At 46.4% G+C, this 18,630-nt stretch overlaps 1 protein-coding gene across 1 annotated transcript in view; it reads right to left on the bottom strand.

The window, feature by feature from the left end:
* PPFIA1 (PTPRF interacting protein alpha 1) overlaps nt 1–17,316 on the bottom strand; it is a 52,198-nt gene extending 34,882 nt beyond the window's left edge. The window contains exons 1-2 of the mRNA XM_054171986.1: nt 16,978–17,316; nt 15,608–15,871 (exon numbers count right to left, since the gene is read on the bottom strand). Coding sequence (XP_054027961.1) covers nt 15,608–15,871 — 264 coding nt within the window. The 5' untranslated portion in view covers nt 16,978–17,316. The remainder of the gene's footprint in view (nt 1–15,607; nt 15,872–16,977) is intronic.
* Between the last annotated feature and the right edge of the window lie 1,314 nt (nt 17,317–18,630).

The following is an 18,630-nucleotide window of genomic DNA, read 5'->3' as shown; positions in this document are numbered from 1 at the left end:
ACAGCAACACTTGCCAGCATGGACATGCCATGGTTCTCCAAAGGACAGCAGACAGGGAACATGCAAGGTTTTTCCAGCCTGCACCTCAAGTCTTGAGGATAAGAGAAAGAAATCAGTCAAAACTACCTGACACTGCTTGCTCATCCTTTCTCCATTTCAAAATCACTGCATAACATTAGCATACATTCCCTTATCTAAAGCTGGCATGAGCTTCACCTGCTGAAGAGCAGCTGCGTGTTTGCCAAGGACTCTGTTCCCTCTCCAAAGGACACAGTGCAGACAGTTCTACTGCCCTGCCTCCTCCTGTGCTAATGTAACTTGTAGCACAAAAATATCAATTAGGCCAGGAACCATCACAGAGTCAGCTGACCCAAATGCAGAGGAGTTTACACTGCCGCTGCACAAACAGGCTGCCCCGGCTGCCTGGCACTGCGGAGCCCTGCCGCTGCCGTTCCGCTGGCCAAAATATAGTTGCTTTGAGCCCCATAAACTGCCTCATAAAGAACACTTGCACGTCCCTGGTTTCAGTTGGCACTGCCAAAAGACATGTCCTTTCTAGTTCCAACGCTTACCTTCAGCAGCAGACGGTCTGTGATTTCCTCAAGCGGTTCAGAAAAGAAACCATTTGCAACTTGGTCATCTCCAAAATGTTTGAGTCAGCTCAGGATGTACAGAAAGCAGTAAAAGCAAAGAGAAAGCCAGAAAACCTTTCCCACTTATGCACAAAGCTCTCCTCCTTTCCCACAGCTGAAGACCGAGAACGCTAGAACGAAGTTCTGCTCTGCTTCTGGTTGCCATCAAAGTAACACACACAGAGCTCTGAGGACTGAGAAGAGTGAGACCCAGAACAAGCAGGAGAGCACTGAGAACTCCTCTCCCTGTTGATCAGCACAGTGACAAACACCCACACTCTACAGCAGGCTGCAATGTTTACTTTTTGAAGCAACTGAATCATTCCAACCATGACACTCTTGCTGCCAGAAACAGGCCCAACAAAGAGCTGAAGCGGAGCAAGTGAGCTTGCTGCTCAGCACCATCCCGGGAGGCTTCTGTGCACAAACCCCAGGATCTGTTGAAGCAGCAGCACTTCCTCTGCATCAACCTGCAGAGCTGACCTTTAGCATCTCACAGGCCACAACATCAACTCCTTCCAAAGGTTGGATCAGCTGTTGTCTCATGGACAAGCCTGTACATTCCTGCCGTCTGAGCTGACAGCTACTTGGTTGCTGGCAAGATCCCAGTCCAGGAACACCACAGCTTTCAGGGAACAAGTTCTCTCCATATTTATGACAAACATCACTTAGAGGTCCCACAGACAGCACACCACAAACCAAGAAATGCACATGACAGGGAAGTATTTATCTTAGGGAAAAGCCTGAAAGGGAGAGGTGAGCCCTGAGTCTGTGCATGGAGTCCCAGAATGGTGAGAGTTGGAAAGGGCCTGGGGAGACGGAGTCCAACCCCCCCTGCCAAAGCAGCATCACCCAGAGCAGGGCACACAGGGACTCACTACAAACAAAACTGCAAGCTTGCTTGGAATCTGTTCAAGGAAAATCAAAGGCAACATCAGTCTGGAGTGTGTAAGGAATCTTGGATTACAGGCAAAAACAAGGCCAGGAAACTCACTGAAAGAATGAAAATATGAAAAGAAGAAACCTTTCAAATTCCAAGAAAGTCTTGTTAAATGCTGGGAAAGCAGCATCTGCTGGCAACACAAGGATGAAGACACAACAGATGCATCCTCAGGAACATCTCTGCCAGAAATGTGGGAGTGGAGTTTATCCACTTCATCTGCAAGTAGCATTTGTTGCAGTGCAGTACCATTCTGCTCTGCAGCCTGGGCATCAGGCTACCTCCTCAATCTGAGAAGCTGAAAAGGGCATGAGAAGAGTAGCAGAGGAATGTGCAGGCCATCAGGGATGAGAGACCAAGGGCATCTGAGCCCATTCTGTCATCTACCCTACACATAAACCACAACTACTTGACAAGTATAGAGTCTTACACAAAACAATCAAAGAAAACCTGAACATCTAATCTCAAACACTAGGAGAAATGACTTTTGTTCAGAGAAATGACCCTTTTGCTCTCAAAAAGCCCAAATAGTTCAAGTCACACAAAAACAGGGTTCTGTCAAAGCACTGAAAGGGTTTTCATGCTTGCAGTAGCTGTTTTTCCCAGCTGCCCTCAGAGTAAGAGTATGCTGTGCCTCAGCATTAACCTTTCTTCCTCTTTATGCATAACATGGTTTAGACTCCAAAGCACAGATGAAGATTTCTTTACTATTCCAAAAGCTCTTACATCTCAACTAGTGGCATTGAGGCATTTAAAAATCTTTACTACCACTTAGGTCAACTCTCAGAAGTTTGTCTTTTCCTTGGTTAAAAGAAAAATAATCATATTTTCTCTAGCAAGAAGTGCAGGACTGCATGAAAACCCTCAAGCACTGCCAGCTGCCACCCAGTGACTAATGCTCAACCTGAGGAAATTCTCATCCCAGCCCTTGTTTTCAGTACAGTATTCTTCATGCTTACTTCTTGGACTGACCTATCTAGGCCTTGTCATTAACACTGCTCAATCCTAAACAGGTAATTATGTTTAAGTGTTTACAGTTACATAATGTTATTTCTCTGGAGCCAAAGTCGCTGTTTCCAGGCCACTTTGGAGCTGAAAGCAGAACCAACTGCCCAGCATTTGACAGCTGTGAACTCCCAGCCAGTAGGTACCAAATATATGCCCAAGAGCAAAATGGAAAAGCTTACAGTAAGACCAAGTCTCCCTGGCAATAAATGGGTTTCCAGTTACCATCCTGAGTGAGTTGCTTAGGTTTCTGTGCAGCATTCCCTGAGCCTGAACTACAAAGCACTAAGTGCAGGCCGTGCTGCTGGGAGCTCTCAGGAGCACTGCATGCTGAAGTGCAAGCAAACTGAACTGAAGGAAAGTATTTGGCAGCTTTACCAGAGACACAGCAGCAACACATCAGTTCCATATTTCTCTCCTGTAGCCCCCTGCCCTGATCCAATACATTTCTGACAAACCTGTCTCATCTGGGGGGTGAGGGGTACAAGCACCAGAACCCACACATGGCTGGATCCAGCCTCCCACTCCTCAAAGGATCAGAGATTTTCCTTTCACCTCAAACTATGAGAGTTATGGAACAGTTTGAGCCTGTAAATCCTAGCACACAGCAAAGCACAGGCTGGGGACAGGCAAGCAGGAGCCACCTCCACTCAAATCATTAACTACAGCCTGTCCAAACCACCCGGACTAGCAGAATCCAGGCTGCCTCTAACCCTGCATATAGCTTTCTCTAAACCCAACAAAACAGTGCTGTTGTGTATACAACAGCAAAGCCTCGTGCAAAAATGTATCTCTGCATGACTGGAGAGCCAATGATCCCTGCTTATATATTGTGTGCCTTGCACTGCAAGGTGCATGCCCACCTCTGAGCATCTTCCAAGCTCCACCATTAATCAGACCTCCACAGGGAACACAATAATCCCATCTGCAAGACTTTGCCACAGCTGCATCCTACAACATCTTCACACAGAGACCATGAAATTGTTCAAGTCAGAAAATCTGCTTCTCTTTCAGTCTAAACCTGCACCTTGCTAAGTAAGCAACTAGCCCTGTACTCCAGGAAAGACTGAAACTCCTCCTTTCTCCAGGCACTTTGTTCACCTTCTCAGCAAACTTAACAAATCACTGCCAGCATCTGGGGCTCGTTCCAAGTATGGCAGATCACACAGGGCACAGAGTCAGCCAGCCCAGAGTGGACACAACCCACTTCAGCATAGCCTTGCAAACCACATCTAAAGCTACAGATGTGCATCAAAGAGTCTGCATCAAACCAGAGACAGCGACACCAAACTGCTGCTTTTTAACAAGCCTTTCTCCCAGTTCTCAGCTGGGGGAGAGAGGCTACCCTGCAACTTCACAGCATGCACAGAGGATTAAAAAGAAATCAGCTGAAGACTGTCTAGAACCACCAATTCCAAGTTTAAAGCTATTTCATTCTCTTGCCTTTGTAAAGCACTTCTAAAATTCTGTCACTTCTGAGTAAGGAAGCACCAAAGCAGAACTGCTACAACAGCTGTAAGATAACAACTGCCCAGCAGCAAGCATAGGAAATACAGAAGTGCTGTTCAGACCTGATAAAATTGAGCACCTACTGATAGGCAAGGATGGCAGAGAATCTGCTGTCACAGTGGTGGTGCCAAGAGTTCCACCCAAGCTACTCTCTGAGGTACAAAAGGAAGTCCCCTGAAAGGGCAAATGTGACACAGCAGCATCCAAAACCATACCAAGCTTGTCCAGCTTAGGGGGAAAAATATAAAAGTACAAGGTCAGCTAAAAGAGGTATCAGGAAAACTTCAGTCACCACAGACAAACAGGCTTTACAGCTTGGGATGTGTCTGGGTACCTCCTGCAGAGCTGTGGCCACTCAGACTGGTCAACAGAGCAACCCTTTCCAGTAGAGCACCAGCCCCAGCACCAATCCCCCAGAAGAGTCCACTTCACACAGAAATGAGCTTACAGCTTGGGGGAGTCTTGGTGGGGGTGTTAGAGAAACACACTTCTCAGTTCCACTCTGAGCCAGGGAATTCTAAGGGTTTCACAACACAAATTACCACATTCCTGCACCCCTAAGCCTCATCTATTAGTAACTAATACAGTAAGTAGCAGCACAACTTCGTAGTTGTACCTTTAGGCATCTCCACTTTTGGAGTCCCATGTCAGTGAAGAAACCTACCCACACCCATAGCCACTATGGCAGGAGGAGAATACACTTAATTAGAGAGGAAGAATCCTGCAATACCAGTCTGACCAGATGTGGGACAGAGCCAGTCTCCATCTTTAATCTGACACTGCAGAGATCTCGTGGAAGTTCTTCCCCTCTGCACGAAGCTGGTCAGGATTTCCTGGGATCCCACACAGGATTTCACAGCACTCAATGCTCCTTAAAATGCCAAACTCTAACACAACTCCAAGATATGCTGAGAAACCAGAACACGTTGAGCATCTTTTCTGGGCCTCCTGCCATTATGGAGGCCAAGAAGGTAGTCCAAAAGCTGCAGCAAGGTCTTCCAGGTCATGGACAACGTTGATCTGACAGCTTCCCTGGACAAGAGGGAAAAATGACATGTATTTTGATCTACAGCAGCTCTGAACACACTCAAGTAACAGCACAGCTCTGGCTCAGCTGACATTTCATGTGAAGTTTCTGACTCTTACAAACTAAAAGCTGTTCCACCCTCAGCCCTGTGCTCTGGCAGGGGGGGGTGAAAAAAAAAAGTTAAAATAATTAAATACATAAACAAAAATACAAATCAATCCTCACCTGACTTCTGCTTCTCTGTTTTCCAGAGGCAGACTCAGGACAAGATCCATCATGCAGGATTATTTCAGAGACAAGCTTACTGCTGCTTGCAGAAACTGTAAGCAGCAGCTGAGGCACTGCCCTGCCCTATTCTAATCGCTCATCTTGGCCTCCAGTTGCCAGGTTGAGTCCTGTGGCTAGCAGTTGTAAAGTGCATTTTTCACACTCTGCTAAAAGGGAATGCATGAGAATCTCTGAAGAAGGCTGGCCAAGCCACCTTCATTAAGCAAGCAGCAACATGTGCTTCCCCTCGCTGCTCTCCTATTGTATTGCCTTTTTTTTGCCAAGGGATGAACACTTCAGCCTTGTAATTTCCAACTTGTTTAAGCAAGTCATACTCAGGGAGGACAGCTACGTGCCTCCAGCAGGAAATTCAACTTACAGCCTCTCTACATTTCAGTTTTGTGTTTCTTTGTGCTCTATCACCCCAGTTTACATGCTAAGGGAGTGCACTGGGCTCACTGAAGGTGAATGTGTCCCCATCTGCCATACTCAGAATAAATCTGACCGGGCCTTGCATGGCAAATCTGCCCAATGTGACAAATGAAGGCTGTTCTAGAGCCCATGACAAAGAAGCATCTCAGGTCTTACAAGAGACAAGCATGGTAGTTAAAGACAGAAAAACTTATCTCAGCAATAGATTAAGTGCCAAAGAGATGTTGTGGTGTTGAGGAATGGCTTGAATCTAGGGTGGGTTTCCTAAGCTTTTTTTTAATGTTCAAAGGTATCCATAACCAACAGCTAAAAACTGAGCTCAAAAAGATTGCTACATCAGAGAACAAAACCAGGGAGGTGACTGACACTGGAAGGCAGGGAAGGAAAGATGAAGAGAGGACAGCTTGTTAACATGCTGCAACCAGTGACAAAGGCTGAAGCAAAACATGGACTGGTGAGAAATCTGGTCTGAGGAGAGGAAGAAGCTCCTATTCCACACTGAGCTACAAGGGGAATGTGATGTAAACAGCAAACCCTGCAGACTCCTACTCAACTGAGGTGGGGGGGGGGGGGGGGAAGTTTGGCCCATTTCTCCTCTACAACCTCCCAGGATTTAATCTTTTATAACCACTGCACAAAACACTGAAGTGTTAGGGGGTCACACGGTCTCTAAAGACTCCAGTGCCACAGGGGATCAGAGTCACACCAACAGAAGGACCAGCACAAATAAGATTACTGGAAGGGAAGAGGACAGCTTCTTTCCTGCATGGACAAACAGTGAGAGCAAAAACCCTTCAAAGCCTTTTTCATTTCCACTTCACATGAAGCAAAGGAATTCCAGATTTCCTACAAGAGAGGCTCAGCTTTTGGAAGCTGGTGGTGTTCCACCACACCTCCACAGACATCCTGAAAACTCAAGATGCAGGATCTAAAGCAGAAGATGCACCTGCCTTGTGCTCTCCAACACAAAGCCGAGAGGATGCTCTGACCTTCCACCTGTTGCTCATGAATTACAGAAAGGTGATAACGCTGCATGCAAAATGGATTAGTCAGCTGTGGAAAATAAGGCAAGTGCTACCCCGAGGTATCCCTGAAATTCTCTACACCAAACTTCACCCATCCACCCAAACAAAATACAGAGCAATGAAGAGACCCTCTGAAGTTAGTTTATCTGCTGACTGCAGAAGGGTTGGGCTAGAGGACCTTTGGAGGTCCCTTCTAATCCAAACCATTCTATGAAACATGCAAAAACCCCAAATCCATCCACTCATGCATCCAAGACCACCCTCTATCCATTCTCTGCTGTGCCAGCCTTGGTGTCTCAGGTGGAGTCATCCTTTACTCCCATAATTACAACTTCTAGTGCTGCAGGTACGTCCTTGAACAACAGAGCCTTCTGTGCACTTTTAGAGGTCCTTTGATCCAGGACAAAAGTTTTTTATTTCAGAGTTTCTCAATAAAACCACAAAAGGCAGCCCATGTCTTAAGCCCAGCAGAAGCAAGAGAGTCAAGGGGGAGATACCAGTCAGGACATTAACTGGGATAGGCAACAGAATCTGAAAGAATACAAAAATCACCCAGGAGTTCAGGCTGCCAGTGGGCACAGTAAATCCACCAGTCTCACTGAAGCCCAAACTGCAGTGAGAGGCACAGCTGCTGAGGATTCTTCCTTCAGCAAGGGTAAGAGAGAGCTGTGAACCTCCCCACGTTCCAGAGCACCAGCTCAGCAGATTGCCCATTTATGGGCAAGAGCGCAAGGAGAAGATTGGCTAAACTATAGATTGCTAAATTGTTCTAACAGGCTCACACAAGACATTTGAGGAGCCACAGCTCAAACCCACAAATCCACAATTCAAATCCTGCCACCGATGGAAAGTCCTCTCAGATGTGTGCACCACTGCCTTTTCCTACAGTTCTCCAAAGCCATTTTGATTTACACAGTGAGAACACTTTCCCACCAAGCACTCTGTGAAGCACACAAAGCAAAACAGCAGCTCCACTTCCAGCAACCTCTCCCTGTTCAGTGACTTGTTTCATGACCAGAAATTCAGAACCAGCACTATGCCAGCTCAGTAACCCTGCTGACCACTGGCCAAGACAACCACGGATCCAGCACCAGCCAAGTGGCAGGAATTCCTGAGCCCTCTCCACATTGAAGCAACTCTTAGCTTTTACACCATGGATTTGGGCAGGGAAAAAACTCCTTTTGAAGCAGTTAAAACTAATCACCTGATGACAGGGAAGTGGCCATCTTGAGAAGACAATGATTAGTAAGCCTCACCAACTGCAAGGTCATTTCTGCACAGGAACACTCACAGTTAGAGCTTTCAATCATACACTGAGACAACTGAACCTTTGGATAGGTCACCACAAAACCTGTTGAAATTGCACATCTTAAGGTGGCTTTTGGAGGGCATTTCTTTCTTAATCATGTAAATTGCTCAGCTACTTAAGCTTATACACTTATATCCTTGGACTGTGCCCTGGTCTGTAAATTTGAGGTGGGCAGAAGAAGTCTCACTTTGGAGAGTAAAGAGTTCATCCACCCCTGGTTCACATTCTTTACCCTGCAGTTCCAAAGAAGAGGCAAACATGCATCTAAGCAGCAATGTTTCTTTAACTATCATTTAGACTGAACAGAACCAAAGTCATTATATATTTATAGGGGACAACCTCTGTGCATCAGAGTATTTCTAGGCAATTAAATGTGAACCAGAACTCGACACCAAACTCTCCCATGTGCTATCAAGCATGACTCAGAGGACACCTAAAGACAGACTGCTCCTCTTCAGGACAGGGGGGAAAGAAAAAGCTGAAACAAAAATCAGAGCTGCCCCTTGTCCTGTCACAAACAGAAAACACTTGCTTGTTTGCCAAGCAGAGGTGGTCTTCTCCCCTCAAAAGACCAGAAGGATGTGCACATAACATCTCTCAAGCTTCTTTCCTTAAGGCCCTACAAACAATGGTCCTTGTTTGAGATCTGTCCTGCAGATACCTGATTGTGCCTAATATTGGGAGTGAAGGATTTTTCTTTCCATCAAGGAATCTTGGAGCACTTCAAAAAGTTCTAAACCAAAACACTATTTCTAAATATTTACATAAACCAGAGGAACTACAGCACAGATCTATTGACTGGTCTGGTTCTCACGCACCAGAGTTGCGTTTCAGATGCAACCAAAATTACATTCCCGTTAAGGTCCTCTCAAAAACCTCTCCTCAAAAACCATGTCCTAGGCAGACACCAACATAAATACAGGAGCAGAGCTCAAGGCTAGCCACTGTGGAGTAGCAGAAGAAGATTAAGCAACAAAGCTTCTCCTCTTAAAAATGTTAGGGCTTCAGCCACTGTGGGACCAGGCCACAGAGCCTTGCCATGCTGCTGGGGACAGGAGGAGCCCATTTGCAGTAGAGCTTAGATGAAGCTCCAGGTGAAGTCCAAGTTAATCCCCAATTCACATCAATTTATGGAGAATCTAAAGGAAAACAACACATCAGAATGAAATGGAGCATTAACAAGTCCTGTAATCACAGTATCCTCCCATTTGGAACATACAAAGCCAGAGAGTGATGATCTCAAGCAACCCCCAGGCGTGTCCAGCTCACGACAACGCTCTGGGGCTCACAGAAAGGAAAAGCACTTCCATGCACTCCCGTGAAAAAGGCAAGTTGAATAGAAACCTCACCCCACTTGACAGCAAAATAATAATCCTTCCTTTGGCCTGGAGAATGTGAAAACATTTTTCCTGGCAACACTTGCCACACATTTCCCCGTTTCTGCTCAGGGAGCCCACAGGCAGGCTGACAAAACCAGTTATGGACAGCGAGATTACCTGCCCCGCACAACGTGCAGGGCCTGCAGCCTCAGCCCCATATGTGCAGGAGATTATGGTTAAGTATTTTCTGATATATCTCAAGAGACACCAGTCAGCCTTGCAGACTTACAGTAACTAAAGCTGCCTAAAATTCTAAAAGCAGCTTACAGGAAGGCCTCTGTCGTACTCTTTTAAAGCAGGGACAAGAAAAGCAAAGTTCATTGAAAATGTGGAATACATAAAGGAAGTTCTGGGACACAGTGCTAACCCACAAAGAGCCAACCCCCAAATGACTAACAGACACCTGAAATGTTCTCTCCAAAGGCTCCCATTTGCTGCTGGCATTGTTAACTGGAAGTATACAAAATGCAAACAGACTTCCATTCTTAATTCTAAGACCAACTCCTGCAGGGCAGAAAACCACCACCCACCTCTCCTAAATAAATACCAGCAAGGAGAAACCAGAGTCCCAGGCCAGTGGATGTCACAACATGAGGAGAGGAGAAATTGCAATTTTCATTAATATTCATCTTTGAAAAAGAAAAAAAAAAATCTCAGAGGGTTTTTTTTTGCTGTTGTTGTTTAAAACACCTAATGGGAAATGGCAGCTATGCAGTTGCACTGAATGCTAACCAATGTCCTTAAAGTAGTTGGGAGTTAAGCTCTCAACAAGAGCAGAGCAAAACCAGATAAGCTTGCAGAGGACCAATCCTCACAATATCAAAATGAACACTCATGCTGTACAAGAGGCTCCAAGGAAGTTAGCACAGGAGTACAGGTGTGAAGCCTACCTGGTTCTAAACACACCATGAAACTTTGAAAGCAGCCTGTTTAGATTTTAGCTCTTTCTCCCCAAGCTCTCCCACAGCCTGTGTGCCAGCTGCAAGCTGGCTACAGAACACCAAACATTAGTAAGCCCATTATCAGACATTGGTACATAGTAACAGAACAGGAGGAAAAATAATCACCAGCTCATCTTTCAGGGCCACATCCACTATTAAAAACAAACAAGAACCATTTCTCTGTAGTCATCAAAACACTCTTCCTGCAAATAAACTAAGGAAAACGAAAACAATGGGTTCAGACTTCATAAAACCTTTTTGTTCAAGGGCCTGCCAGGACATCAGAACAGCACTAAAGTGCATCTTCAAATACAAAACCACCCGACCCTTAAAACTTGATTCTAAATTTAACTTGGCTAAGAGGTCCACTTTATAATCAAGATGACCTCAATGAAGAGCACAGTATGAACAGCAAGCTGCTAACAGGCAAGGAGATTCTGCTGGGGAGGGATGAGATGACTCAAACTCACCCAAAAACAAAACAGAGAAATCAAACAGTGAGTCAGAACAAACGCTAGAGACTTGGTCCTCAATACACTCCACGACTATTCAAGCGTAGCTGCTCCCCTTTTTGCCCAGTCATAGAGGGCACTTCCAGAAAACTCCATACTGTGAAAGCTTGGCACAAATGCTGTCTGCTCCTGTGCCTTGCAAAGACAGAAGCATCAGGGTTATTGATCCAGCCGGTGAAGGATTGGGAACACTAAATCCATCAGACTGAAACTAGCATAGATAACAACTAACAGAAAGATACAGCAACTGAAACTCAGCACAGGCAAGACTAAAACCACAGCTGGCTGAAAACACAGCGGTGGGACTGGGGCTCGTCTCTGCCGCAGCAATGGGATGGGAGAAAGGGAGGAGACGTCTGCTCTGACGTACATTTGCACAGCTGAAACCCTTCTGAATCTCTCATTTCTGGACACATGGCTGCCTGCTGAGATGAAGAGCTTTGATTTACAATACAGCACCACATCTTGCTGCAGTAGGAAGGATGAGCTGTGTCACCTCGAGGCTGAGCAGCAGTGAACAGGGCTGCAAATGGGAGTTGCACTTGCAGCATTAAGGGAATCTCAGCTGCTGCAGAGCTTGGCAAGCCCTTCGCTTAATGGACTTTCTGCAGCTGTGCTCTCCAAGTCCTGTACAACTCAAAACCTCATTTCTACATCTATGACATCCTGTATTATTGAAAAGCTATCTGGAGGAAATCCAAGCACCACCATTATTAAAATGCCAACTAAATCCTTAGGTTTGTCATGGTAGAATAATGCCAAGGCAGTCTTTGGACCAAAGTGTTTGAATCTCTCTTAGCTGCACAACATCCAACAGTGTTTCTGAGACTAAGGGAGAGCACTCTGTAGAGAAAAACCTGAATTTAACTGAATCTAAACAAACACACACTATTTGTACCTGATGAGGGATGAGGATTTACTACAGATAGAAAGCAAGTGAAGAGGGCCTGCTGTGGACTCACTAAGATAAGATAGGCAACCCTGAAGCCAAACCAGAAATTACAGGCAGCTTGGGTTTTTTTGGGACATTTAACTCCACATTGCAGTAAAAGTGCTCTCAGTTACACACAGCCTCTGACACAGTTCTCATCTGCCCCTATATATACCTTGTTCAATACAGAAAGTCTGTACAGGATCATCACAAACACAGAAGAAAACTTGTGACTTTTTACTTACCTGGCATAGGAATGAAAATCAAGTATGAGAAAATGAAGACCAAAAGCTCAGAAGTGTAAGATCAAGATAGATCTTAACAAGAGTTGAGTGCAGTACAGAAGCACAGTATTTGTACATCAGCTTAGACAATTCTCAAGATACATTAAAATTATCATCCTGATAAAAGCTGCTGTGAATTCATAAAGTGTGCTTTTATTTTTGCCAGGTCTCTGTAAATGAAACTGCAGTGTTTGCCATCCAAAGCAAGCATCTCCTCCTCATTCACAGAAGCCTCTACCAGAGAAAGGAATCCCAGCCTGCAATACCTTAACAGCAAGAACCAGTCCTCACTGGGACCCTTCTGACCTTAACTTCCAAATCTGTTAGATACAGCAGCGTCCTGCATATTTCACAGACTGCTTTTCAGCACACAAGCCTTGCACTCTGTAGAATACACTCCAGAAAGCACAGAGAGGGCATAATTAAACCCAAGTCCATAATTAGATCACAACTGAGCGTGTTCACATCAAAAACCTCTCTCAGTTCAAGACAAACATTTCCCTTTCACTTCTTTTTTCTGTTTAAAAAAAAAATCTAGGAAGAATAAAATGAATTTTAAGTTCTTGCACAGCAATTTGATCTCATCAAGTTCATCTCCCAAGGTCAGAGTACAGTTTGACTAGGGTAATGTGTAATAGAAGGTAACTCCCAGAAAACAAGAAGCCTTGCCAAGAATCCAGTTATTTTATCAGACAATGTTGATGTATTTCATTTCCAGCTGTCCACACCAGAAAAACTTGTCAGTCCCACTCTGTGTGAGCATAAGGGAGAGCACATCTATGTAAGAGTGTTGACTCAGACATTCACAAAACAACTCTTCGTACTCCAAGCAGCTGTTTCAGGTTTATGTGAGCTAGAACTGATGCCTTTACATTAGTTGTTGACCACCAGACTGCAGTACACCAGAAAAAAAATTCTACTTCTCTGCCACTTCAGAGGAGTGCACATCACCGCTGCAGAACAAACTGCATTTGCTTTTGCCATCTGCAAGATGTGCAAATACAGAAGAACCATCTTGCAGCTATACACACATCAGGAGGAGCCTCTTCCTGACACACGGCATCCCAGTCGGTGTAAGGAATTCAGCACAGGGATGCCATGAGAAATTCAGTGTCTTCATCCTATAAACAGGAGTAGTTGGGGTATAGAAGCAATCTGTCTGACATTCCTTCTTTTGTACAGGGAGTCTCCACTGGTCACCAGAGCAGCCTAACTGGCTGATTCAGCTAAATATCTAAAAAGGAAGAGTGTACACACGAGCAATTCAGCACCGCTTACGATAAAGCGCTCCTAAATCAAGTGCCAAGACGTGTTACAAGCTACATGCCAAGCCTGGGGGAGGACTAACACATTGGTTACACAATGATGTAGTAAATCATGCAACTGTACTGGTGTTTGCACAACTAGTTAAACTGACCTTCACATCTTCCCAAGTTGAAAACAGCTACTATGAGAAAAAGAATTGAAGATGTACACTACTAGAGCCTCTATTTCCTGAAAATTAGGTAACACAGCTGCCAGCAAACAAATTCTCCTGCTTCTGCCCCTCCTGGAAAGGCACAGCTAAACAAGGGCTCGTTTGAGACAGCAGTTCAAAAGAATGCTCAGCTTGAAATTATTAACAGCAAAGAGTTTGAGTAGTTCCAAACATTACAGCCACCACAAAGCTGTCCAAGTAGACCTTAAGCCCCAAACATCATCTCACCTCTCCAGGAACTTACACCTATGAAGCAACTGACTCCTCACCACAACCACCACCACCTGTCAAACACAAGCTGTTACTTCTGATTGTAATGAGAAGAGAAAACATTTTTGACTCTTGAAAGCACCACCAGTGGTCACCTACCAGGGTCATGTGAGCTTAAGCACATGGAGGACAGCAGTGGCACAGCCTCACACCATGCCAACAGAGGTTTTCAACAGCAATCAACAAAAATCCATACCCTGCTGTGTATTTCTACAGAGTCTCACTAGGATTTCTCCCAGTTGAACCATGGGATTTGCTTTCCTGCAGACTGCACATGAAACCCTACAGTGAGGCATTCTTGAAAATAGGAATTTGGGTTGGAACTGCATTAATCTTGTAGAATCTCTAGAGATAAATGTTTGCATGCAAGTAGCTCACTGGATTTAGGAAGGGAATTTGAGAACTGGGAAGGGAAAAGAGGAACAGTGCAGTTTGGAACTGGTGTGATTCTACTGAGCCACAAATTCAATGTAGCAGTTTACAGATCACACATTAATGGCATCCATTAGTGGAGCAGGCCTGAAAGAGTGGCTGCAGAGAAGCCACAATTATTACAACCCAAAAAAAAGAGAATGATTTTTGCCTGCAGCACAGGATTTGACACAGGCAACAGCAAAGGGTGGAACTTCTCCTTTGCCACTTCCATCACACCATTGTAACACAACTAGGTGAACATTACCTTCCAGTTTGTCCCTCACCAGCTGCCAGCACCCATTACCACACCAAAAGGCAGAGTGATTACTTTGCAGTAAGGGCAATGCAAACAGAAGGGCATAAAACCCAAAGGGTATAGGCAGTATCTAGAGGATTTAAGGACATGTCAACACGTGTAAAATACCAAGTGTCCTTGGAATGATGCAGTCAGGTGTGACATCACCACGACATCATGGACAACAACTGCCCATGCCAGCAGGTGCAGGCCTATCAACAGTTAACTGCCTGAAAGCTGCCTCTCTTTTGCCCACAACCAAACACTTTGCAAAGTGTCCAAAGTGCATTTTCTTACACCACAATGGATAAACCCCAAGAAGTTCCACAGGCAGGGCAGCTTTCCCAGCAGCTCAGGGCTGCCACTGTAACACATTCACATGGCAGGCTCTATGTCAGGACCCTGCAGAGGCCACTAATGTTAGTACTCCAGAAGTCATCATTGCAATCTCTTTGCAGACCAAAAATCCAACCAAATCCACTCTCCAAAAGGAACCACACGAGTTAAACAGCACTCTCACTTCCACACTGCCAAGACAATTCAGCATGGATTCACAAGGCAGCAGTCTAACTTTTCAAGCCAAAGTCCAGAATGGTACCAGAATGGCCTGCACTAACTCTGAAGGATGTGAATTAACTGGGCAGTTAGAAACAACACTAAAGAAATATTAGTGACAGAAGAAAGTCTGTCAAGCTCTGTTACACAAAAGGCTATAAATACAACTTCACACTCAGGCTAAACCAAAGAAATGCCAGAAACTGGAAAAGTATACTGAAGGGAAGGGCTGATGTTCCTTGCTTTCATGCCTTTCTTGCAGTGAGCAAGCATCAATAGAGAGTTCATGGAAGAGCCAAGATAGATTTTTCTTCGCTCCTCAGTAAATTAATACTACAAAAGGCAGCAAAATACCCCAAAGAACACAAAAATCCTTGAAAGGCAACCCTCAAAACATTCATACCTGTGGAAGTGCAGTATTGAGCTGTCTCTGCAAGGAATCTCTCTCATGCCCAACTTCATGTAGCTTGCCCTGGGTCAGTGCTAGTGTCTCCTGAGTTTCTCTGAGTGTTTCCAGCAGGCGATCCCTTTCTTCCAACATGGATACCATCAATTGCTCAAAATGGGAATCGGCATCTGACTGCAATGGGGAACCTGAACCATGGCCTCCATTTCCCCCAGAGGGAATCTCTGCCTCGCTGATGGTTGGCATCACCTCACACATCATCTTGAAACAAAGTAAGACAGAACAAAGACCATAAATTCAAGTCAAACAAATTTGAAGTGAGTAAGCGAAGGAATTTTGGCTCCTGCCCACAATACCAACTGAGCTTCCCCCACGATAGCATCAGCAAGGGCTGACAACACCATAGGTGTTTGCCACTGTTTCATTAAGACTGCAGAAGAAAAGGTATACAATCAATTTAATCAAGACATCACTTCTTAATGAGACTCTTGTGACTTCTTGCAAAACCAGATTTTTACAGCTGTGTTTCAAGCTGTGATCTCATTTTGATGGATTTATGTTTTTGTTAGGAGCAAACTGCTGCTGAGATCTCCAAAAACCCCAAAGATCCAGCATGCAGCATGCCACCAAAACCCGTACACATAAACCACTAACTGAAGACACTGCATGCTTTGAGAAGCATTATCTGCTTCTTCCAATGCCTGAAACAGATAGCATCTAAAACATTGGAGCTTATGCTGAAAGCCTGTGGTAGAAGTGAAGCATGTAAATTAGTGGTAAATCCAAATAGGCCAATTCAGGACATAAAGGGAGATAAAAAGTAAGAAATTCATTAGGCAATAGGAGCAGCTGTCACTGTGGATAACAAAAGTAAAGGTAAACAAAAATAATTAAAGGCAGAGCATGCACACAGCTAACAATGCAAATCGGTACTGCACTACAGTTAAACTGGAAAGGCTTTTAAGAGACCCTAACAGCTTTCCCTACAGGAGAGTGAAAAGCATCAAGTTTTTAAAAAGCATGGAAAAAGAAACAACAACAAAAAAATAAATCACCAATAAAGGTACTGCACTCTCCCACTGAGCCACTTAAGACTTCCAAAGTTCCTCAGCCAGCCTCTCTTAGCATTGAAAACCTGCAAGAACCCAAAGCAACGCAGAGAACAATGGTGTTCTCAGCCGCTCGGGTACCACAGTTTGCTCTCAGCCTTAAATTTTACTCAGATCTGAACGTTTTAAGCTTATTCTGAGCCTTACTGTAGGACGCCTCAATCCCTTGAAAGACTTGGAACAGCCTGAAGTGGTTTGTAACATTTTCATGCATGACTACCATAAGCCCTGTATTTTCAACACCACTACGTTATTTACCTTGCTCAATCAAATAAAAAGGCTTGGAAAAGAGGCCCCAGGTTTCCTGCAGTACCAGTTCTTCTCTGTTTTTCAGTCGGTTTGTGTTATCCTCCAAAACCTTTCGGATTGCAAGGCATCCATTCAGCTTCAGTCCAATGTCTAGTTAAGTGAAACACCCCGTGCACGCGAAAACAAATAAACCTGCCGAGAAAAGAGCAGATCCAGTAAAAAGCAGCAGCAGCTTCAGCAAACTAGCCAAGTCCCCAGAACAGAAGAACGGGAAAAGAAACCGTCTCAGCTTCCCATCCCTCTTTTAGTGGCCCATTGGTCCTGCAACAGCTGGGATCATGTGCTGGGGGGGGGGGGAAGGGAAAGAAAAAATAAGAAAAAAAGTAGCTTGATGCGGCGATGCAACAAGCTTCAGCAGTTCATCGCTCATAAATTCCACTCAGGTCACAATCGCATTATTCAACAGAGTACAAACAGCATGGGAAAACGGCACAAGCCTTCTCGTAAAGGATTTGGAAAAGCCTCCCTTCTTTTCTCTTCGATTAATTCCAACGGGAGGCTCTCCTTCCAGTTTCCTGGGCCTTAGTTCAAACATTTATAATCCCAAAAGCGAGGCGCTGGTATGGCTTTGCAAGGCGAGAAGGGAGACCTGTTGTTTCCTCCGCGTTAAGTCTTCCACTCGTGGCCGGCCCGGCTGGTCCCACCGACGATGCTCCGAAACCGAGATATCCAGCCCAAAGTGGGTGAAAGGAACCCGCCTGAGAACGGAGGCAGTGCCCGGGAAGCACAGGCAAGGTGGGGGGGAAGGCCCCAAAGAGAGACGGGGGGCACCGGTAGCTGGCCGGCAGCTCTCGCCGCTCCTCTTCCCCGCAGCAGGGCCCGACAAAGAAAGATGCTGGCCGAAAAGATGAGGCTTTTCTGCTTTTCTCCCCACCTCCTCCTCCCCTCACGGGAGACCGCCGGGACGAGCCTCCCTCGCTCCCCGTCGGAGGCCCCAGCGGCGCCGGGAGCGCGGCCCCGCAGCCGCGGCAGCCCGCACACTACCGGCCCGGCCTCAGCTCAGGAGCGAACCCAGCTGCAGAGGCCCCAGCACCGCGAGGACCGAGCGAGCCCTCCTTACGGCCCCTACCAGGCAGCGGGGCTGGCTTCCCCACGGCGGGAGGACTCGCGTCCCTCCGGGCCGGGCCCGGCTCCGCCCGCCGCCGCCTCCACGTCCGTGGCGGCCGGCGAGGGGCCGGCTGAGGCCGGGTTGGTGCGGGACGCACCGGCTTGCACCCAGCGGTGCTGCTACGGCCTTAGAGGGCGGCAGAGGCCCTGCGTGTTCGGAGCGCCCCGATCGCCGGCGCCGGCCCCCGACCGGCCGCCCGCCGCGCCAGCACCGAGCGCCAGCACCGAGAGCCAGCAGAGCCAGCACCTCCCGCTTCTCCCGGCGCCCTCTGCGGCTCCTGCATAAATCAGTGCGAGGCCCACAATGCACCGCGCCGCTGGGGTGCTCCTGCCTCCTTCCTCGGCAGCCTGGGACACGGGTTCGAGACCCAGCGTCCTGCTCAGGCCGGGCTGCAGTCCCGGTGCGTGCCCTTCCCCTTCCCCTCCAAGCGATACTCCCGCCGCCCACGGGTGTCCGCCCGAAAGGAGGGCTGCCGCGGCTGAGGAGCAGAGCCC

This window comes from Dryobates pubescens, chromosome 22, assembly GCF_014839835.1.
Source record: "Dryobates pubescens isolate bDryPub1 chromosome 22, bDryPub1.pri, whole genome shotgun sequence".
NCBI lineage: Eukaryota > Metazoa > Chordata > Aves > Piciformes > Picidae > Dryobates > Dryobates pubescens.
This window is presented reverse-complemented; position numbering and strand designations above follow the sequence as displayed.